The sequence below is a fragment of the Perna viridis genome, chromosome 4 (assembly GCF_037379345.1).
Source record: "Perna viridis isolate PV_CMFRI_1.1 ecotype Kerala chromosome 4, ASM3737934v1, whole genome shotgun sequence".
Taxonomy (NCBI): Eukaryota; Metazoa; Mollusca; class Bivalvia; order Mytilida; family Mytilidae; genus Perna; species Perna viridis.
In genome coordinates, this window is record NC_142448.1 from 32,931,090 (window position 1) to 32,956,696 (window position 25,607).

At 32.7% G+C, this 25,607-nt stretch overlaps 1 protein-coding gene across 1 annotated transcript in view; it reads right to left on the reverse strand.

Moving 5' to 3' along the window:
- LOC148619803 (putative vesicular acetylcholine transporter-B) overlaps nucleotides 1-25,607 on the reverse strand; it is an 89,382-nt gene that overhangs the window by 27,630 nt on the left and 36,145 nt on the right. Inside the window, exons 2-3 of the mRNA XM_088580080.1 lie at nucleotides 13,704-13,882; nucleotides 2,477-2,671 (exon numbers count right to left, since the gene is read on the reverse strand). Of these exons, the coding sequence (XP_088436206.1) occupies nucleotides 2,477-2,671; nucleotides 13,704-13,784 (276 nt within the window). The 5' untranslated portion in view covers nucleotides 13,785-13,882. The remainder of the gene's footprint in view (nucleotides 1-2,476; nucleotides 2,672-13,703; nucleotides 13,883-25,607) is intronic.

Genomic DNA, 25,607 nt, shown 5'->3' on the forward strand with positions numbered 1-25,607 from the left:
CTATTTTTTGTTGATATTTTATTTCTGAGTGCAAATGCGCATGATCGTTAAATGTAAACGTCATGTGATGTGCCTACCCGGCTTTTACAATGTACGTGTTACCACGTGTTGACGTTTTAACAAGAAAGTCACTACTTCATACAGTCCGACATCCCAGAATTATGATATAGTACATGTGCATTTAGCTAATAGAAACAGCAGTTCAAAATTAGGCATGCCATCCCACTCAGACGCATTATTCTAAATTCGAGCTGTCTACTCGTCACCCAAGCCAATAAAGCTATGTGCTACTGCTTGGTGTATAATGTTTAACATTGTATAACATTGATATGTCCAGTCTGGGGCTCAAACACAAAACCTCTTGCATTTGAGGCAAGCAATATTTAATCTTGTACGACTTAACTGAGATTGTTTAACTGTGTAGTTAGAGGACGCTTACCCTACCGGTGCACCTGGTCCATGTTCCCAGTTTTTAGTGGAGTCCGAGTTGCTCATTTGCTTTTGTTACTTTGCATGTATGATTTTAGTTGCTTTATGTTCTTTGTTGTGTATGTCTGTTTTCCATGTCTAGTCTTTGTCCCTGGATTATATTCTTTTGATAACCGCTATAACCATGGTTCCGTTGATTACTCTTAGATGTAAACTCCGTATATCCTATCTTATTTGATATTGAGGTTGGGAAAACAATTAATGATATCTGGGGAAAAGTTATTCTTCAGAAATTCTTAAGATAAATCATACATTTTTTTCAGTAATATTGTTACATCTAGATGTACTGCTTCGTTTACGCTTCGCCTAATTACCAACTGGTAATGGAAAAGTGTCAACACTTTTATTTTCTCTTAATTGTTGCAGTAAATTATATTCATTATCATTAAAGATTTGCTACTTAATTTTTTTTCTGCACACAACCAGACATCTGCATGTTTGCGTGTTTATTTTAGCAGAAAACTTTTTTTTCTTTTTCAACTGATTAAGAGTGGTACCAAAGCACAAGTAAAATGTTCGAATCCTGTAGCCCTAATGAGGGACCCATAGACTTTTCTTAAAACATGTAATCATTTGATGGATAATATGAATAATAGTAGACATTAACATCGTTCAGTTTATAAAAGACGATAACTAATTGGGTAATCTCTGAGAAAATGAACAATTTCAAAACAAATGAGTCTTTGATTAGAACTTTTGCCGGACCGCTTCAAACGAATTACATCAAGCATGAATCGCTCGTTATTGCAAATCAATAGGCCCCAATCCAATATCTTACATCAAGAATGCTGGTAATTGGAAAGCAATTGTATTTGTCTTAGAAAATTTCTCTTATTTGAAAAATAAACTGGATTTTGTTTTCTACAAATAAAATAGATGTATCTTTGGTTACATATAGCATTCAACCAAAATTTAACAAAATAGCTTGATATTATTTTTTATTGCAATGCAGTCTGCGTTTACGGTAGTTGTTTTTATCCACAAATTAATTCAATAAAGAAATGCATGTTTTAATTATAATTAGAAATTTAATTCAATGCCCTTGATTCCTACAGTGTTTTTGATTTTCTGACGTAGATGTAGCCGTTAGTTAACCTTTGCGAAAGATTCATGATATAGTATTTTACAACAATGACTAACTTTGTTGATGAATTTCAGTAAGACATGAAGCAAAATTAAAATAAGAAATGGTTACAAAATATTTTAGTAATTTGAAACAAATAAAATTATTAAAATTATTATATAAATAACGGATAAATCTGTCGATTCCATGTTTCCGTTTTTTTGTAAAATGCTTGGTGTAAGGAATGTACGGACAAGTAGTGTATATTTTCTAGGATAAGATAGCCGGCTTAAATGCAGCGCTTCTGTGTTTTTATAAGATGAGTCTGTGCAGGATGTTGATTTTCACTTAACTATGCCCAGATCTCATGTACTGAAATACAGGTTGATGCCAACCCTACAAATGGAAACTTATCAGAAGTCCAATAACCCACATTTTTTTTGGTGTAAAATAATAGAAAAAGATTCATTTGCTTCATCGTACATAATTGCACACTTGCGTTAAAAGGCAGATCCAGCCCCACGCGCGTGTGCGTCCTCCTATTCTTCAGTTGTATCCGTCCCTGACGTGTACCTAACCTTATGTGCAAATGATCAGCTTGTACAGTCGTATTATTACCGCAGGTACAGATGTGAAAATCTCCATTTTACACAAGCGAGAATCTGATAAACTTGCCTGGATGTGATATGTCAAGTTAAATATATATTGACCTAAAGAGTCAGGGTACAAAATGAGTATGACAGAGGTGCACAGAAATGAAATTATCAGAAAATACACCTCTTTAGACAAGATAATCAAATATTGGACGAGAAGTTATCTAAAGTAAAGAACATATTTAAAAAAAAAAAAGCATCCAGGTCAAAGATTACTAACGAAATGTAGTATCATAGAACATTCAATCCCATCAAATGATAGCCCCCTTACCCAATTGTCTTTGACATCTGAACATTCTTTAAGTTTTGCCTGAAGATACTCTCCCTCTCCCCCTGGTTTTCCAAAGTCTTGCACAATGTCTCTAGTCTTGGCATACTGCGCTGTAGACAAAATTGGCTGTATAAGTTCGATGTACTTTTCAAGAGTCCGTTTCAGATCTGGAACTGGCAGTTTTGGAAGCGGTTTCTATAGAAATAAAATAATGACTAAAATACAGAGTTAAAATAAAAATGATATACATGGACAATTAAGAACTAAGATCGTCGTCAACGGATGCATATAACTATAAATTCAGAAATTATTGCGACGTTATCATTGAGAAGATGCTTCGGACTTTCAATGGCAATAATAATAACTGTCACATTGTGAAACATTATTGATGCAAGGTGTTTTTTTTTCTCAAAATCGCAATTATGAATATTTCAATTATTATTGTATCTTTAAAATTAAAACATGACAGAATTGCAGTAACTGATGCATGCAGTATATTCTGATTTATCTGTATATCGCTTATAAGATTTGTAGTGTAGATGTTTTTACTTGTACATGTACATGTACCTGTAATACTATTAAAAATTGTGACAATGTACACCTTGAATCTCTACTAAAACATGAATTGGATATCGAAAAAACGTAATATTTCAAACCCTGCAATATTACAAATCATTTTCTCAGATTAAGTCCTATGGATGGGATTGCAACAAAACTATGCGGAAATAATACATATACATGTAGCAGTCTTGTTTTGTATGTAAATTCGCATAAAAGATGCACCAGAACGCGCAGACCACAAAAAAAATACTCTTTTGCGGGAAGTCAGTTTAAATGTAATTGAACGTGTTTTGTTTATGGATTGAATTGGCTACATTAATGTTATTTTCTCAAATCCAGACAATGAAGATCACAAATGATAAAACATTAATGGGTAGAACGTACGTGTATGGATAATCGGCAATATGTATCATTTTAAAATCAATTTCAAATGCCAAAAAGATACTCAATGAAATGAACCCAGGTTCTTGGCAGGTAGATAATGTCTTATTAAAGTATAAACACAATATTATTGAATATTGTGACAGTGCTACAGTACATGTCCAAAAATTAAAGATATGTAAAAATACTATAATTAGTATTTTAAATATTTTTTATTTCTCACTATTAGCAAAAATATTCAATATTGATATATTTTCCTCAGAAGAATGAAGTAATATGCACTTTATTATTAACTTAAACTGTTTTATAATAAACCAAGTTTACTCCGGGTCTTATGTAGAAAATCTGAATAAGAACGAGAACTAGCGTGTTTGTTTTTATTATCAAAAAATGGAAATGAATTAAATGTTGGGAATTTATTAAAGGTTTTGACATCAAGCTGAAGTGCATTTGTACATGTTGTATACTCTCTGCCTAATTTTGCAAAAAAAAATCAACAATTACTTAATCTTGTTAATGAGATTTCATCCTCATCAACCATGCCTATTGTATTCTATTCATTTCATTTCATGCAACAATACAGTCGGAACTGCTTGGCCATTTCCGCTACACTACGCGAGAAAGTGTGAGAAGTTCCGTTTGGAAACAATACATGTTTATTTCAACATGGCTAAGAATGAAAGAGAAATTACTATTTTCCTGTTATGTTTCTACGCATAAAACATTTTTCGTTACATACCCACCATAACTAACTGTTAACATTGACTTGTTCTCGTGTCATTCTGTAACACATCGATAATATCGTTGTGACAGATTTCTATGCATCAGGTCTATTTATTTAATAAATTTCACAATGTTATAAGTATTCATACATTGTAAATGTTGCAATGTTACAAAAAGGCTTAAAACCAAAAGAACGTATGATGTTCTAAAATTAGTTCTTTTAAAATAGAAATAGACGGATTTGCTATTTCTGTATTTAAAATATTACTGACCTGATGTACATCGTTCTGTTATTAAAAACAACGGATTTGCGGTACTTTCGGGATCAGTTTAAATTTTTTAAAGTGTTTAACATATCTGGTATCTATATAATCAGATCACCATTGACAGTGTAAAAGAGTAATTAAGGGAACCAAGATTCTAGCGGAATCAAACGAGTGTAATCAAGGGACAAAGACCAGGCATGAAAAAATTCAAATACAACAAAGAACATACAGCAACTAAAATAATACATACAAAGTAAGAAAAGTAAATGAGCAACTCGGATTCCAATAAAAACTGGGAGCATGGACCAGGTGCACCGGTAGGGTAAGCGTCCTCTGCTTATCTAGACACACCAAAAAATAACATTTCATTGAGGTGGACTATTAGCGAGGACGGGTTTGATAAGGATTGAGGACGAAGTTTGTTTACATTAAACATGATTGTACCATTTTCGGCTGAAGTAAAAAAAAATCACTCAATACACAATACTACATATCATAATTTGATTGACCGATATAAAGTTTCTATCTCACAATGTACATACCCAATTGATTTTTTTAAGGTGTAAAAGGAAACAACATATGTTTGTTTCGGCTTCACATTGATATTAAAAATGCTGAAGTTTTCAGTTGATGTCTTGTTTCCTTGCAGTCGGTTTTCATATAAAATTGTTTTTTATTCTATTAATTGCATTGTGAATGTAGGTGTTCTATATTTTGTTTTCAAATTAAGATCATATACTTGGATTTTTGGTGTATCTGAATTGTCATATTATTTTATTGATGTTTCCTAGATTCAAGTATCATCCTGCTAAGTCATAAAAGACAAATATATACAAATGTGTTTTTGTGCTTAGTAATTAGGGTTGGTTTGATTGGGTCACTCAATGATAATAGAAAACTGACAAAACATGTACAACATACAGGCTTCTGGTAATTATGCATCCAAATATGCAAGATGGTGAGTGAAATGATGATCAAAATGTCTGTTTTTTTTGTTTGGGTTTAACGTCCGAGCAGCAATATTTCAGCTATATTCAGACGATGAACATGAAATTGATGATAAAATGAACATGAAATGATGATGAAATGAAAAAGGATGGAACACAAGGACAATGAGGTCGACAAATTTGATTGCCACTGGAAATAGGGAGAGATGGGTAGGGTCGGGCAATTTAGCTTCCTGTGGCGGAGCCCTATGGTTCCTACTCCGGGAGAATACCACAGTAGGGTTCTTTAACGTGCGAGGAACGTGGCATCTTTCCCAACACGGTGCACCACTATGGCTTGCGGTCAGGTTTTCCGTATTATAGCCCGACAACCCCAGCATGTAACACGCCAGGGGTACCCCATTCCACCACCTGGGGCACATATCCCAGTTGCTCTGTGGGCAGAGCGCCCTAGCCCCGGCTAGGGTTCTGAGCGCTATTTAGTCGCCTTTTATGACAAGCTTAGCGCTGCAGCAGGCCTATTCTTTTAACTCCCGGACCTGCACGGGATCAAATGTAGGTGATTACATGCAAAATATATGCATCTTCTATCACATTTGAAATAGAATAAAATAATCGAATTGTCGACTGTAAAAATGATATTTACTAATATCATTTTGAAGCATTGGCTTAGTTCATCAGCCATTATACTTTTAGTAGAACAAATACAGCGATGATTTCATTTTCATCTAATTTTACTGTTTTAAAACTTGTCAGTTAGTCTCACAATTGTAAACGGTGAGTATGTATCGCTTGTTGTGCCCGCTAGTGACTCATTTACTTTAAAGCATAGAATTTCCAAGTTGAAAAGTGATAAATTTGAATTTTGTAATTTAATTGGAATAATAACATTAATTTTCAAACCAGAAACGAAGAAAATGAAATATTTCTACGATGCTGATGTCAATTTTACGACCCCTGTCAAATGTTCAATGACGTTCTTAATAACCTCCCGTAAAGAGAAAACCGTTTATTATACGGGCAATGATACGCTTAAATTGTTGATTTAGATAGACCAGTATTTTATATTAAATCTGTAATTCAATGTGATGACCCTTGGGGCTCTGGTTATCGATTCCAAAAAGCTTTACGCTGTATAATGTTCTGGAGGCTTTCAATTTTTAGCTTCATTTACCTTAGTATGAATTAATTGGCGAAAGTGTCAGAGGTTTGTTTCATATTCATGCATTGCCTTTCATGAAAAATGGTTGCAATCGCTATATTTTGACATTACACTGGAATCCAATATGGATATTAATTTTCCTTTTATTATTTCGAAAAAAGATTTAAAAGGAATTCGTCTCTTTAGATAGACAATGCCAAGAACGATTTTGCAGTATTTTTTTATTATATGAAATTAAAAAAGTGAAGAGGCGATCAGTTTAGTGCTTTAAGTCAGTCAACGCAACAATTTTTTTCAAAAAAAAAGTTTGCATTGAGGTAGCCAAAGGTGTCAATGAGGAAAGGATTTACGAAAAGTGCTATCTTTTTTTCACCTTAATTGTTATTTAATTAGTACTTCATTTTGATTTACTTCAATACGTTGCATTATTACAATCAAATGTTAAATCTTCAAAAATTTACCATTGGTAAATTTAAATTGATTGCATGTACATGTAGTTGCAAAACTTCATCTGAAGACTCAAGTTTTTCATGTGCTAAAGCCAATTCAGAGAGATGTCAACTTGGTTACGTCGATTTAATTCTGAAGCATGGGAGATTTTATTACTACCCTATCCATTCCTCCCCCACATCAAGTGTATTGGTATATATACATGAACAAATAATAATGTGAGCTTACCTTTTTAGTGCTCATTATCCCAACTTATTAAGAGATGGTTTGTTTTTAATGCATATGAATACATGTAAATTTAAAAACATTCTACCTTCTTACCTTGTGTTGCGCGTATGGCCTTTTGGACTTAGTCCCATTATTCTCTTTTGTCCTCGTTTATTTTAATAACTGAAGTCAATTTTCAATATTATTCGCCTGTCGTCCACCTTTTAATTCAAGTTTGTATTGTATGGTACTTCCCCTCATATGCACCGCATTGCAAAGTATTTCCCCTGATACGCACTGTTTTTCAAGGCTGTATTTCACCTTATACGTACTGTATTGTAAGGTATTTCCCTTGATATGTACTGTTTTTCAAGGCTGTATTTTCCCTAATACGTACTGTATTGTAAGGTATTTCCCTTGATATGTACTGTTTTTCAAGACTGTATTTCACCTTATACGTACTGCACTGTAAGGTATTTCCTTTGATATGTACTGTTTTTCAAGGCTGTATTGTAAGATATTTCCCTTGATATGCACTGTTTTTCAAGGCTGTATTTCACCTTATACGTACTGTATTGTAAGGTATTTCCCTTGATATATACTGTATTGTAAGGAACATAAGGTTATTTTTCGCATATTCGCACCTGGTTTTCCGACGAATACTCCTTCAAATTTAAGATTCGAGTTTCATTGTTCACGGACTGGTGTATTCGTTTGCATTCTTTAAACGCTTACCCTACCGGTGCACCTGGTCCATGCTCCCAGTTTTTAGTGGAGTCCGAGTTGCTCATTTGCTTTTGTTACTTTGTATGTATGATTTTAGTTACTGTATGTTCTTTGTTGTGTATGTCTGTTTTCCATGTCGGGTCTTTGTCCCTGGATTACATTCTTTTGATTACCGCTTGGTTCCCTTGATTACGCTTTTACTACAACAAGTAGTAAATATACAATGGTTGTTTTCCAAAACATGACTTCTTCAATTATACCCGTCTATTACGAACTAATTTTGTAATACAACATCGTAAACCAAATCTTATTAAATTCAGAAAAAAACCCAAATGATTCATCAACTGATTTTAATAATTGTAAGATATCTTCTATTTGCGCAAATGTTTGACTTTTTTATGCCACTTCCTTTTTTTTTACAAAACTTATTTGCACCATAAAACAAGTATTTTGATAATGTCCTTATGAGAAAATAACATGCAAAATTGAAAGACAAGAAAATATGGTTAACTTTTGAATACTGGAAAAAAAAAACAAATTAGACATTCTGATTTTGGCCCACCAGTTTTTGCTGACGGAGTTAACGCCTTTTTTTTCAATGGTTTAATTTCTGATTTTAACTGAAAAAGGATATTTTATCTTAAAGACAAAAAAAAGTAAATGAAAATAATCAAAGAAAAATATTTATTTAAACACGTATATTTTTCAAATTAAGGGCTGAAATTTGTAAAATAAAATACAAAAATACCAATCATGTATGTAAGACTCGGAAGTGCGATGGGGATGCCGAAGTGCGATGGTCGCACTGATCTGCGATGGTCAACGCTGAAGTACGTTTGATGTTTAACGCAACGGCGCGGAAGTGCGTTGGTGCACTAACGTCCCACGAAATTTTACGTGCATAAGCGCGTACAATGTAACAGAGAAAACTAACAATCTGGAAGGCAAGTCATGAAAGTAGCTAGTACATTGTTGCCTGTATAAACAAACGTGGCATGCATCATTATAATTATTGAGTGTTAACAGTACATGTATTTAATGCAGTATCAAAACTTAAAAGATACGTTACGATACTCGAGGTAATTCAAGAAACATAAACTGTAGCTATAGGTTACAAAAGATAGCGGATACTGAAAGTCGTATTTCAAGCATCATGAAAACAATAACAGATATAATTAAAAGATTTACCGGGACAACTTTGTTACATGTATAATTGTATTAAAAATCGGAAAAAAATATTGCTTTTTTATAAATTTGATATCATGGAATTTTACCTTTTGAAAAAGTAAGACACAACGAATCTTGGAGCGTATTCTATAGTTGAAAGGCGAAATAGAAACTGCAATATACGAGTTAAAACTGTAATAGAATGTCGAAGTTCCGGTGGACTAGACTGGCACGTTTCTCTTCATATTACTTCGTCTGAATATAGCTGAAATATTGCTGCTCGGACGTTAAACCCCAACAATCAATCAATCAATCTCTTCATTTTACTTATAGTCTGTTAATCCATCAAATCTAGTAAGACCTCTGTAGCATCAATCATTCTTTGATAACCTTAGCAGTAGTGTATATGATGACACACATGCAGAAAAAAAGCGCCGTCCTATACTACATTACATTTACATTTGCAGATTGTACAGGTACTAAAGATCAGTCTTGTATGTAGTTCATGTAGTTCATACGCTAATACATTAGTCTTAAAGCTATCTACAACCATTTTACAGTTAAGCTAGTCAAGAAATATTTTCATATTAATGAGTTCTCATATTCTAAGAGACTGCCAGTTTTATACTTCATACTTCCAACTATCGAGGAAATTATAAAAACAAATTTAATATTTTTTCTCAATTTTTTTTTTCCTACACCCACTTGAAAATTGAATAAAACAGTTTTTTTATTCAATTTATTGAAAGCAGTTTTTTTCTGATTGCATGTAGACTAATATCAAATCGGTAGAATTTCAAGATAATCGTATATTTACGGTATCAATGGAAAAAAATCTACATGATAGTCAAAACATTTCAGCGAAGTACACAACAAAACCGCATCTCCTCGTAGTGGCCAACGCATTTATGCATCAAAACAATCATGTCTAACATCGCAGTTCAGCGTGATCACTAAACGCACTTTGGCGTACTACCATCGCACTTCTGCGCGACCATCGTACCTCCGCGTCCCATCGCGGTTCCGAGTCTTACATATAAATTGCAAATTTTATATTCTATACACGTGTTTCAAGGAACATTTGTTCAGCAGCATTGGAATCAAACATATAGGAAATCTAAATTTAAAACTAAATGTTTACAAGAAGTACTCAAAACCAGAATTTTCGATATTGGAAGAATAATCCTTTCACCGAGAGGTTCTACCATGTGCAATACAATGAATGAAGCCTCAGTGTTTTAGGTAGTTAGAAATTTTTAGTACAGCAAATTTTGATTAATATGATAAAATCTGATACTTTGGGGTGGGACAAGTCTTGTTTGGTGAATACCATCGGGGACCTCTGGTCCACCAGAAGTGGACAAAAATATCAATCAAATATATTGCAAATTCACTACATAAAGTATACTCGGTAACCTACTTCACCATTATGATTTAGTTAGGTGGTACATTTCTCCCGACTTTTACATTCCAGCCCCGTGCAGGTCCGGGTTTTAAAAGAATAGGCCTGCAGCAGCGCTAAGCTTGTCATAAAAAAGCGACTAAATAGTGCTCAGAAACCTAGCCGGGGGTTAGGCGCTCTGTCCATAGAACAACTGGAATGTGTGTCCCAGGTGGTGGAATGGGGTACGCCTGGCGTGTTACATGCTGGGGTTGTCAGGCTATAATACGGAAAACATGACCGCAAACCATAGTGGTGCACCGTGTTGGGAAAGATGTCACGTTCCTCGCACGTTAAGAACCCTGCTGTGATATTCGATAGGATTAGGAACCTTTGCGGCCACAGCAGGCTAAATTGCCCGACCTTACCCATCCCCTCTTTTGCTTGTGGCAATCAAAATTTGTTGACCCTATTGTCCTTGTGTCCCATCCTTTTAGTGATTGAAATGCATGTAGAGGTAAACGGGCGGAAATGAGTTTCCAATTTTGGTGCAACCCTGTCTAAAAATGTATGTTGCGCAAATGATACCTTTAAAGAACGTAATTCTTCAAAAAAAATTCACATCGCAATATTTGGAAAGTTTTTGATATCACTGGGGAGTTCATACGATTATGCGTGCTAGAACAATAACTTCATGTACAAATTAAAACGCATGTATAGGAGTTTTGATATGCATATTAATTTCAACAAATTTTACTGAGCTCTGTGCTAAAAATTCATTTTTGTTACTTATCTCGTCTCTATACCTTCGGCACAGTTTCAAGTTGACTTGTACTCACGATGTGGACATCGCTGTGAATTCGAGCTCCACGTGTGTCAACATAGGAAACCGATGGACAGATTTTACCGAGCTTCCATTATGTCCAATCTTCCTTAACTAACACAGCATATTTGTACATGCATGTACTACATTTGTAGCAGCAAAAAATGATTTTATTGTCATATATGAAATGACTTAACTACATACGCAGCTTGTCACTGCGAAAACTAAAAAGGATGTTTAGCAGGATTCAAATGTGACTGTACAAAATACTAAAGAGTTTTTATCTAAAAATAGCCTCTAAATTCACCGCATTATGAGGCGGATCTTAAATTACATGTACTTTTAGTTAAATGTTTTCATTACTTTGAAAATTGGGTAATACAAAAAAAGCCCTCTGACTAATATCGTTTTCCACATAATAAATTCACATTATTTGTCCATTACCAAAACTTGTTTTACCAAAACTATCAATTGTGCTTTAAGATACATTAATTAGATCGCTTTCTCCTGAAAGCCGAAGAAATAGTACATTTTGTTATCTCACAAACATTAGTACTTCTCATATAAATCAAATTTCTTTATGTGTGTTTATAAGTATAGTATATTATCAAGTCTTCAACCATGGGAAGGACTAACGCATTCACACTGTTACAGCTACAAATGTATATACACCTTTATCTTGGATTCGCAGTTTGTTTTATTTTATCTTGACTATAGGCAGTTCAATTTAAGATAGCATTTCAACGCAGTTAATTAATTACAATGTATGTGAATACGAACAAATTCCACCTTTTGACGTTGTGCATGTACTTAGTTTGAAGGGTAATCTAAACTTTACTTCGGATTAAAGAATAATACATTTAATGCTATTTTGTTCTTTATTTATTCCCCCGTATTACATGTATAGGATAGGATAATAACGGTACTTTTTTTTACATTTTCGTGACCTAGTACGGTAACCTTAGACCCGCCAATTTTGGCTCTACACTTTGGGCTAGCTATGTCAGTTAAAATGGTCGCAAGTAAAACTTTGTTTTGTATTTTATAATGCAGGAAAGGGCGAATTAAGTAGTACGATATTAGATATGGCAATAGTGGTTTGCATTATAAGGTCACAGTGTTCACACATGGACAGGTATAATGTTTCATTCATTGACGATTGTTATTATTTGGTTTCATACATGTACATGATGGCGCACGTGTGGCGAATGCTACCGAGTATGTGTGTAAATGAATTTTATGGATTACAATATAACTTTTCTAAAACATAACGTTTTTCATTTTTAAAAATATGAATTCGATGTTCATTCACGCTACTGAAATGAATGAAAATAGATGATACACATCGGAATGTTACGTGTGTTTGTTTACACGATTAAGGTGGACAGTAATTTCACACACAAAAGTCACGCCCAATAAGTCGCGTGCTGCGCATAGAGCAATCAAAAATCGACCACAGTTGGTCTCAAAGCCTGTTAAGCACGTTATATCAGAATTGTTCTAAGACTCACTAATGGACAAACATCTTAAGTCTAAAAATTGTTTAATAAATAAATTAACCATTCTTCTTTTTGGAAAAAATTAGTAGTTATAATTATTTTCATTTGGATACTGAAAAAAGTACAATGGAAAACACCATCCAAACTAAAAGTCCTGATATTATAAGGACTTAAGTGGATTTAATTTGTGTTTACACTTCAAGAAGGTTTTCAGCAGATAACATTGGATCATAGGTTTTTTTAGTAAATATTTTAAAACGACGGCTAATGGTATACAGTACTTATTAACTGAAAGTTCATAATGACAGACTTCCGTCATAGTGTACCACTACTCTAGCAACATCGATTGTTATCTCAAAAATTGAAAAGTGTCTTTTATTTATATTTATTATTAGAAAATTTATTTGAAGTTCTTTATTAACTGTAGTTTAGAATAGAATACAAAGACGATCGACTGACTGAGTATTCATCAATAACATTTCACGTGAGTAAGACCGCTGTGTTTCAAGTCAAACAAAAGAGTTGCACTAAATTAATGTAGCAACAAAAACTTTCCGTCTTTGTTATTTATGTTGTTGGGATTTCATTCATTTTCGCTACCTTCACAGACAGACAGACAGACAGACATCTTGTAATTAAAAGATAACAAGGTGCACTACATATATCTATACCTAATATGGCAGGGGCGGATCCAGATAACAGCCGGGGTTATTCAGAAAAAGGGAGTACTAGGACATTATTTGTCATTTTTTGTCAATTTTACATACGAAAATGATAATTTTTTCTATAAAAGAGGGGTACCAACCCCACATCCACCCACCCCCCTTGCACACTATATGGATGAATGGAAAAATATAACTTAAATTCTTCATTAGCGTGTCAATGACAACAACACCGAATAAAACAACACTTGTAATTAATGTTTTAGCCATACCTTCAGGTCCCATTCAGGATATTGTTCTTGGTCAATGGAAGCTACTCGTTGGATGTACTCTTTAACGTGTGACGTTGTCATCCTGTGTTGTAACTAAAAATGTGTCAAGTACTGTATGTCTGTGAGTTTGACATGGTAATTCCCTTTACAGTTCCAGGTTTAAGACATCTGATCAAAATCTGCAAAGAAACACCAGACACAATTTCGATCATAAAATCTACATCAATCTTTAATAATGTATTAAAAGAAAAACAAATATTAAGCGCTGTTTTATCCACTATCGAACATTTTTGTTATCTCCAATAAATTTTACTTCAAATATTTATTTACCAACGCTGTACTGTTTTCATTTATTAAAGAATTAAATCCATACATGGGAAATTTTAAAATAATAATTTTGCATAATTTATGCATGTATTTACAAACAACAAAAAGGTGAATAAACATTTATTGATTGGCATGACCCACAGACATCACACACGCCAACATTAGCCCAAACTCGGAATAAAAAAAAGTTTTATATTATAGAATATATTGAAAAATTGAATATCTATCAGATACAACTTTTCCACGTCGTTACAAACAATCGGGAAGCAATTGCAATTTCCAAATATAGATATATAGTACTTAAAAAACATTTAAAAAAAACGCTTATTGATATTTGAATATACATGTAGTTTTGAAACAGCATTATCAAGATTTAACCGAATCGGTAATTGGCTTATATAAAACTAAATTATATGGAGATACATAGAAAAACTATATTATAAATGTAATTGATCTGTATAAATAACCCTCCCCCATATAGCTCCAGAAGTAAGCCCTGATAACAACCAACTGGAATGGACACATAACAATCAGTCTTTTAATTATCGTTTTCATTTGCGTCGTCGGTCATCAATTAAAAAAGGTATAAATCCTATATTTAACTCTAAATGTGCAACTGAATATAATTGAGAAATACTTAAATTTTAATAAGTTTTCATTATTATGTATTTTGAAATCAAGTGATCATTATCGAATACAGCAGAAAGCATAGAGTGTTGACAATTAGACGAACAAGGAACCTTCAGCACTAAATGTTCAAAATAACGCCTTAAAGCGCTAAAATGAACAAGACATCTTCTTACACGAAAAAAGAGAAGAAATATACTGGACCTATTGTTGATCAATTTTGAAAGAATAACGTGTTTCAATATTATTGTGCTACATTACTACAAAACAAGTCTCCAAAGGCACGTCTCGATGGAAAAGTACAGCTTACATTACAGGTAATATTTACCACAACCTCAAAATAAAAAAAAATAGATCAGTTGTCAAGTCACATTTTTACGACATTTACATTTTCAATATGTCTTCATCCGTTATCATTTTTTTTTGTTTCAGGCTACTTTAGTGATACCGAAAATATCGTCGAAGGAAGAAAAGGACAATTAAGCACAATTCATTCCGAGGGATAGACATAATATATACATTGTATGCATTGTATGCGTGTAAGGAAAAAGGACGAAACAAATGAAATAATAGATACTACAATAAAAACATATAATAATTGCAGCAAAGACCAAGGGTTTCAGTTTTAATGATTTTTTCATTAAAACCATCCACCGGGTGGTTCATGTAATTTGTGTGACAAGAACATACTATATAACACAATAAGTAAAGAGACAAAACAAGTCACCAATTTTCTGATACAGGTTGTTATTAAAGTATTCACCAAAACAATCTTGTTTTTTTTAATTGAACTAGTCCCTAGTATTAGCAAACAATTGGTTCAAAAACGTTTTTCTACCCTGGACTTGACTTTTTATGAGAAACTCGGCGGGTATTTCTAGAAAAGCAGAGGACACTTACCCTACCGGTGCACCTGGTCCATGCTTCCAGTTTTTAGTTGAGTCCGAGTTGCTCATTTGCTTTTGTTATTTTGTATGTATGATTTTAGTTACTTTATGTTCTTTGTTGTGTGTGTCTGTTTCCATGTCTGGTCTTCGTCCCTGGATTGCATTCTTTGATTTCAGCTAGAACCTTAGTTCCCTTGATTATTCTTTACACCAATAACTTGAGGTACAAAAGTCAATCCGTTCTCCGTCTGGTAGTATAAGTAAATGACCAAAAGATGTTCAGTGTGAAAATGGTTTAATCTACTAAAGTGTAAAACTTCGGAATTATATTTTCATGATTAAATATGAAAACAAGGATAAGGTTCATAGTTCAACTTTCTATTGAAAAAAACATTATTTTGTACTACGTAAATGGTAGACATGCACTTATTATTAAGCGACTTGCTTATTGATGTGTCTGTAGACATGAACAGAAATATCTGCTTGCCATCTTTATGGCATAAATACTTTTAAAGCAAACAACTATCGCAGACAATCAAGTGGAACATTAAATCAAAACAGACCAATAAATGACAGCACGATATTGACAAATGGTCATTTTTTAACCTTGTAAAGAACATTGATACCGGTATGAAACGTTTTGATGCCGAAGCAAATACATTTCAACATGAAATTCCAGCATTGTTTCTAGCTGCCTTCAATTTATCTTTAGTCTTACATAAACTTATTGACAGATATCTTCAAAGCACAAATTTATTTTGAGTCCTGACTAGTAATAAATTTCTCTATGATAGATTTTTCTTTGAAAAATAAAATACATCATTAATGGTCTCGTTAGATCCGGTTCTAAGAACAAACAACAATAATTAGAAAACATTTATTCCAATTATCGTTTTTTCTTTCTTCAATCTACAAGAAAAGTAAACATATACTCAACAATTGATGGGTGGATTACTAACGCTCAAGTGGAAATACCAATATTGGCACCTGTGAGCTCCCATAGAAATGTCGATTCCTACTTAGTCCTTCATTTTACTTTCACCATCCCAGTAATCCTTTAAATGATATAATTAGACTACTTCAGCTTTAATACATTTTAAAGCTTATTTCATTCATTGTAGGTGTTATAAGAGTGTTGTAAGAAGCTGATTAACTATACTTTTAAACATGAAAATATCAAATTAAGTAGCTTTTATCCTTTGTTCTTCATGCTAAAATCAATTTCAAGGGTTTTTACCCATTGAAGCGATTAAATTGATGATTGCACATCGTTTTTTTTCCTTTCTAACTTTAAGCTTACATTTCTGTTATAAACTGCAAAACATTCTCTTTAAGTGTGTTTTGCCATCAGACAAAGAAAACTTTATATAATAGGTAAATATATTAAACACTTGAAAATTTCTTTCTTTTTCTATGTAATTTTGTAATGAATGAGGACTATGTTTCAAACCTTCGAATGTTTTGTTCGTATATAGGGTATGTAAATCTCGTCATGTGACCCCGTGATTTCACGAGAATGGGTCCTAGTCTACCATTCAAAGGCATAGAGATTTGTCATTTAGAGAGCATTGGGTTCAATGTTAAAGGCAAAAATCTTTCTTCGTATAAAATACCGATAAAAATGAAAAATAACTATTTCTACATGATAAATGTAGTAAATAAAAAACATAAACTAGAAGATTTTGCCTTGTTATACAGCGTTTCAGGTACCCGGAAGTAAACGATAAAATACAGATAGCTCTTCGGTTTTCAATACGTTGTACATCGAAAATTCCGGTAAAAAAATGAAACTAGAACGAGACTTACATGCCCTATTTCTATGCAAATACTGTCTTGAAGTGTTAAAGGGTCTGGTAAATAAAATCATTGTATGATTGAGAGAGTAGTCAAGGGAACCAAGGTTATAGCGGTAATCAAAAGAATGTAATCCAGGGACAAAGACCAGACATGGAAAACAGACATACACAACAAAGAACATAAAGTAACTAAAATCATACATACAAAGTAACAAAAGCAAATGAGCAACTCGGACTCCACTAAAAACTGGGAGCATGGACAAGGTGCACCGGTAGAGTAAGCGTCCTCTGCTTTTCTAGAAGCACCCGCCGAGTTTCTCATAAAAAGTCAAGTCCGGGGTAGACAAACGAGGAAAGGAAAACTATGACCCGTTGAATAAATCAGTTTTCATGGTGCAGATGGATACAACAACGATCCACGAGTTCATGATGACGACCATAAAACTTCTGTAGTGATGACTTCAATCTTGTAGCAACATAACCCTGTTCCAGAAGCCAATTTGTTAGAGTTCTAGCGCGATACAAAAGAGTCTGCGTAGTTTCGGCAAGCTCTGACATAACGTATGAGTTGTGATATGAACATTAATGAAACATTACTACACATTATTAATGTATAGGGTTTTGGTTTTAGGTAAATAGAACATACATGTGAATTGTTGTATGGTTTTGTATCTCCAAAAAGTATGCATTAGTTCAGTATATATATTGGATTAGTTTACTTTTGACTTTTTTTGCACCTGGTCCATGTTCCCAGTTTTTAGTGGAGTCCGAGTTGCTCATTTGCTTTTGTTACTTTGTATGTATGATTTTAGTTACTTTATGTTCTTTGTTGTGTTTGCTTGTTTTCCATGTCTGGTCTTTGTCCCTGGGTTACATTCTTTAGATTTCCGCTAGAATCTGGATTCCCTTGTTTACTCTCAAAGACGGCTAACCTGTAATGTAACAGGCAAGAGGCTGAAATACGATAGCCTTTGTTGATAAAGTCTTCTTTGTTCGAGGTTAAAAAGAACGAATGTCTCTATACAGTACATTGTTCAAAATGAACATGGTAAAGGAGGGGGAAATTCGTGAATAGTAAATTAATATCAGACAGCTTATCCTGAGACATTTTAATATTTGGGTATTCACAATTTAGGTTAAGATGTGTGATACAAATTAAAGAATTGATTTTCTGCTACGACCACCTCAATTTCCAACTAGTAGGATTCTGTCATTCATTATTTTGATTTCACAAATTTTTGGCAGATTCTAATACGTGTTTTGTTATACCTAGCAATTACATTGTATATACATGAACATACAAACCTGAAATTATATATTTATTATATGAGGTCTCTGTTAAAATGACAAATATTCGACCTCTACAACATTTATACATGTAAAATGAGAGTAACGACAAAATTACAGAACACTAGTCCGATTCATAATCAAGTCAAGTCTAAGATAAATCTGGCAAAATAGATATTACACCACCGGAGCAGCTGGTAAAAAATTAAGTTTTAGTCACAAATATAAACGTTGACAGAGTTATCTATCCATGCATTCTTTTAAAAGAGACCTAGCAGCCTGATTCCATAAAGAATCCCATATTAAGATTTTCTTTAAATCATTCAAATTCCTCAACTCAAATTTCGACCAATTTAGTTACTTGATAGAGTTTTTTTTATAAAACCAGGGCGTGCATTTTATTTTCTGATTTTGGTGGCACAAACAGCTTTCAGTTAAAGATTATGTTCATTTATCTCATCTTCTAAAAACTACAATTTGTATAAGGCAATAGATATCCTTATATCTGAATAAATATACCTGTAATGTTAGACAATACGGGATATCATTATTTAGGTATAAAGTATATAAAATACATAATTACAGTTCTAATTATATAATTTGTAGTCTCAGTGTTATATACAACCTGTCCGAATTATCCGTGGAATTTTGATTTAATATACAGACGTTGTGAGGTATATTATTTTGCTGAAATGATTACATTCTCTGATGAGTCTGTGTGTATGTGTGTTTTCTTCCAGAGAAGCATTTATCTTTTCCGTTGATATTATTTATCTGAAATACCGCTCCTTTGCTGCAGTTAACTCTATTTAAACTTTTGACTTTTCAACATTATATACTATATTGTCCAACGATAAATTGAAAAACCATCTAAAAGAAATCATCCACTGGAATTAAACCGCAAGAATTGTAATTCTCACAAATTTGTTGTTTGAGGCTACTATTCTACGTATTTTAGCACCACAAAAAAAAGAAAAAAAGAAAAAAAAAAAGAAACAATTGCTACACCGAGCAACACGTGATTACTACGCTAGAGTTTCTTCTCGACAACATATATGTCACTTTTGGAAGAACAATTTTTCAACAAAGTATCGACATTCCAATGGTCACTAATTATGCACATCTCCTAGCCATTCTGTATCTTTATTCTTATAAATTGGTGTTCCTTCAAACTCTTGTGAAAGACAAAAAAAACTAGATCTTTTAATTTCATATATCAACTTTTTGACGATGGTCTCTCCATTAATAATCCTACATTTGGAGAACGGCTTTCGTTTATTTATTCACCACAACTAGACACTATAGAGAATACTTTACACAGTTTCCTCAGCGTCAATTATAGACCTTCACCTCAAATTTGACGACAATAGTCATCTCAGAACAAATATATATGACAAACGAGACGAATTTGATTTTTTTTTTTTTTTTGGTGCAGTAATCCTGGATATGGAGTTTACATTTCTCAGTTGTTAGATATGTCAGAGCTAGTAGCGACTATTCTGACTTCTTAAGAAGCCTTCGGTGCCTAAGAGACAGGCTTTAGACCAGGATTTTAAGTAAATACACCTCATATTCTGCCTTAAAAAAGTTTTATTTCCAATATCCATCTCCTGAATATGGCTGAAATATTGCTACTCGGGCGTTAAACCCCAACAATCAATCAATCCAATATCCATACCTTATTGAAAAAAAAATTGTTTCTGAAAAATAGATTATAGATTATGTTGTTTTTATTTATATATTATAATTATTATATCTTAAACTTGACGCACCTTCTACACAAAGTTCAGGCTTTTTGAAATTTGCATCATGTTTATTTTATTTAGTTCTTTTTATGTTTATTTATTTGTTGTTCTTATCTTCCGCACTGTTTTGACTATTGGTTTTGCCGATTTCGACTGGTGGAAATTTGTGTTGAAATATACCGGAAATAATGAACTTCCCAGTTATGCCTTGAAATTGCCATTTGTTATACGGATTTTCCTTTTGGACTATTCCTTTTGACTACTGCCTATATTTTATCAGTTCATTTATTTTGTTACAGTGACTTTCCTACAACTATAACACTCTTTTGTTACCAATCTGGTGAACAATACAAAGGATTGACAAAGCTATTGGCACATTTAAACTGACCAGTTGCTATTGTAAGAGTTGATGAATAGGTAGGCACTCACCCATGAAAATTTACCTGGTCTGGTGCAAGGCAGCCAATACTGGCTCCGTTTCACATCATATAGAATTTTCCCAGCTTGTGAATATTACTCACAATGTGTTTTGAGGGAATTTAATGGTTTTTTTTTTACATAATTGGTATTTTTTTGGACTCGCTAACACAGGAAAAGTACTCATGTGGAAAACTATTGGTCGTGAATATTGTTTATATTTTTTCCAAGAAAAAAACTTCAAACCCACAGGTCCCCAAGTGGATAGCAAATATGAAATGGCAAATTAAAGTAAAATAGTAAAACTTTCATGAAATGAACATAACTTGAAGTTACAATGTTATTCTTCTATTTATTTGAATTGTCCCATCTCAAAGCTGAATCCATTGAATACTGGTTTTTAAATATATGCATTGAAATATACTCCTTCAAACTATCTACTTTAACAATAGTTCGGATTCTTATAAATTTATTTCACATGAATTCACATTATTTAAAATATACATGTCCAAGAAGTATATATAGTTCTGATGAAATTCAATGCAAATTCAGCCATAGTATTATTCCAATAAAATTTATATTTTTAACATAAAACACTCAAATCAGAGCTGTAAATCATAGCACCTAATCCAGAACAACAATTACAATAAAAATAAAACTAAGAAATATTCTCCATATAATACCAGTTACATGTATATCATTGCACATAATCCCAAGCTGTACTTCCAATGAAAAAAAAACCAATTAATTCAAATCTTTAATTTAAAAATAACCATTGCACAAGATCACAAACTACATTTTACGGTAATGCAAATCATTGCACTTTTAAAAACAAAGCACTAAATCCCAAACTATTACATTTGAATGAAAATCGTCGCGCTTTAATAATCCAAAATAGTTTCAAACAAAACAGCATTAAAATCCAAAGCTATAAATTCAATGAACTGCACTTAATCCAAATATGTTTCAATGTACACAACACTTATTCCAAATCTTGAATTTCATTGAAAATAATTGCACTTATAATCCCAAATTATAATTTCAATCAAACTCAATGCACTAAATCCCAAACTATAACACAAATGAAAAATATTATTAATATGACACTTAATCCAAAACTGTGAAAATCAGTGCAGTTAATCCGGAACATCATAATTCCAATGGAAATCCTTCACAATTAATAAAGCACTTAATTCACTTTTAAGCTTACTCATACCCAAAATTGAATAAAATAAAATCATAGCACTATTTCAAAAATTGTAATTCACATGAACCTCAAACATTTTGTATAACACTTGTTCTTTAACTATAGTATGAATCACATACTTTCAACTAAAAGGGCACCATGGTAGGCCTTTTCCAGTTTTATGAAGGAGGGAACAAATATTAATTGAGGTCTCATTTTTTATAATAATATATAAGACTTCTGTGCAATGTAGTGGAGATAAAATAAATACTTTAATATACTATTCCAAATCATGTCAACAAAATCCAAAACAAAATATAATTTATTAAACTTGAACTCCCCTCACCAATGAAAAATAGAATAGCCCAGGTAGCTGCTTCGGATTTAAATAACTAGGAGCTAGCTTTGAAAAGATTCATAGGTGAGTATTCATCAACTCTTTCAATAGCAACTGGTCAGTTTAAATGTCCCAATAGCTTTGTCAATCCTTTGTATTGTTCAGTAGATTGGTAACAAAAGATTGTTGTTGTAGAGAAGTCACAGTAAAACCCTTAGAAAGACGAACCTTATTTTGATTTATATATTTCCCCAAAATGCATGAAGAGAAATTGATCAAATTAATGTACGATGTAGTTTGTTTTAATTATATACTCGGTTATTTGGTATCGTGGTGTTCATTTACATATATTTCTTACTTTCTTTAAAAAAATGTTTTACTTTGCAAATATGAGACACCAACTTTCCGTTAAACAAGGTAAGTGTTGTTTTGTAAAAAAAAATGTTTTTTGATACTGACAATTAAGTATTTTTATATCGGTACAAGTAAGTGTATTTCTTTTCCTATATTTAGTGCGGCCGGTCGCTGGTTCGACCAAGACGTTATATACTAAACGAATCTCGAAACATGCGGGAATTTGTACCCAAGCAGGTTCCAAGGACGCACACCCTACCGGTCCATGCTCCCAGTTTTTAGTGGAGTCGGAGTTGCTCCTTTGCTTTTGTTATTTTGTACGTATTATTTTCGTTATCTAATATTTTTTGTTATGTGTGTCTGTATTCCATGTCTGGTCTTTGTCCATGGACTACATTCTTTTGATTTCCGCTAGAATCTTGTTCCCTTTGATTACTGGTTTATAATAAAATTATTTGAATATCCCACATTATAGGAATTGAGATACATACATATGTAAATTGGCATCTCTGTAAATTTGGAAATTTTCCAAAAACAGCGACTTTAGTCAATTTATACACTGCACAAGCTTCATATAAATTCTGTTCGTAAATTGCCTTGTCAGTAATGTTAGAAGTCGCTTACGTCATCAAAGAAAAACAATAAATAACAAATCAGAGAGTGTCATTTAACTACCAATAAAAACTGATCCATTATCCCAAACTTGAAAAAAATTCTACAAATATAAACCAAAAGTGTCCGTTACAAGAAACTATTTGTTACGTGGTATGTTCAATATTTGCATTATTATCAGAATTGCAAGTAAACTAATTACACAGCCAAGTCTTATAAATCATCAGCTCCTTAAGATAGACCAAATGTACATTTAACGTTCATGGTACGGTAAACAATTGATAGACTTTGGAAATGGCTAATCGTTTTATTAAATCAGTAAATAATACTATCTACAGTCAGCTTTATAAACAGACACAGAGTCCAAGCGTGGAAACATAAGGTCTGAACATGCCGGTTGCATTTTTTCATGATTTAAACTAGACTCATTATCGCTATAAATCAGTATTTGATACAGATTTTATTTTTTGGTACTTCTTGTATACAATTCGGTTTTGGATTTGGACCTTATGTGTTTTATTCTAATGCTACTAATGAGAGATTACTGCTTGATACACGTGTACTTCATTTAGACATTGGCAATAGTAACACATTCGTATGAGTGGTATTTTTTTTATATTCAACAAATACAGTAATAAACCTTTTACATCTCATCTATTAAGTAGCAGTCTTTATAAAAATCAGACAGGAGGTGATTCATGTATGTGAAAAACCCACCTAATTTAGTTTTAGACAGAAACAGTTACTGATTACATTACCAGTCTTAATTTTTTATGTGATTGTTGCACTTTTGAGATGAATTTTAGTGGGAGATAAATGTATGATTTCCTCAAAAGTGCAGATCTGAATACAGAAAAAAATTATCGTTAAGTGAAAATATAGCATATGTACACTGAAAAAAAATCGTTTGTTTGGTGAGTTTTTCTACACCATGAATCACTTTACCATTGGCAGTTCCTGGATTTTATACTATTTTACTTCGCAAACCTTTGTTATAACATCCGTCAACAGATTCGATGGTAGTTCGTGGCCAACAGACGATTATAGATATAATGTCAATAAATTAAATTTAATGATAATTTTTCTCATTTAACTCAAATTATTGTTTTAATTGCATTTTCTTTAGTTGGAAACGACTAAAGGGTGATGCCGCACTGAAAGGAAAAAAGCGATATAAACCTGACACAATTGAAAAAAAGAAATGCTACTAGGAAGAAACCATTTACATATCATCCCAATAAGCTAAAATTTAAGTGCAATTTTAAAAATTCAAATTTAATTGCTAATTAGAGTAACAACACAATTACAGAACACTAATCCGATCCATAATCAATCTGACAAAATAGATAGTATACCACAGGAATAGCTGGTACTGCAATGGGCTTGACCTTTTACAGCAGTTTTAAGAGAAATGGTGGGTTAAATCTAGGTTTTACAGCGCTCAAAACACTCTTCTTCCTTTGTGATCCGAATACATCGGTGTTAGATATTTACTTGTGTTGTTAGATGCGTGACTGTGTTTAAAAGGGTTACATTTAATGTTAATAAAATTGTTTAAACATATTCTTAATTATCAAAAAAACAATTATTCAAAAAATTACGTTCACCGTTTCTATAAGTGACATTGACTTTGTCTTAGTCAAAACTTCTCATCGTATAAATGGTTCATAGATACGAAAATAAAACATCATATAAACACTGTCAATTCAAGTATGTTGTAAAGGTATTTCAAAGAGTGACCTCTTTTAAGTATTATTCGAACTATATATACATGGGAAGATCTAAATCTAAAAATATGAATTGTATAAAAAAGTATTTTGTATAAAACGAAATATGCATAGGTCAAGTAATGAAGCATCAATCAGTTATTTAAGGAATACTACAACGATCGGAAAATACTCTATAATATAGTTCGGGTCAGACAAGTCTGACTAATGGGCTCGGGAAACTTTGGTCCGTCAGCATTGTCATCTAGACAGCAAATATGAAGCGTGAGATAAAACAAGGATTACAATCAAAACTTTTCTGGAAGTTGATAACACTTTATTTGTATCTAAATTCAGGTTTATAACTAGTTGGAGAGCGAATGTATGCATAATTAGTCGCAAATCTTACAGAAGTCTCACAAACGTACTTGTGTTGCTGATAGAATGAGTAAAGCTTGCTACCCAATTTAAAAGACAATTGTGTAAGAAAATTTAAAATCATCTGTCACTGAGTTTGTATAGTATTTATGTTTAAGTTTTTTTTAAACGGCAATATACAAGGTGTACTCCTGTATATATTTCTCTAAATGTTTTGGGTTAGAACTGGAATAAAATAACACTTG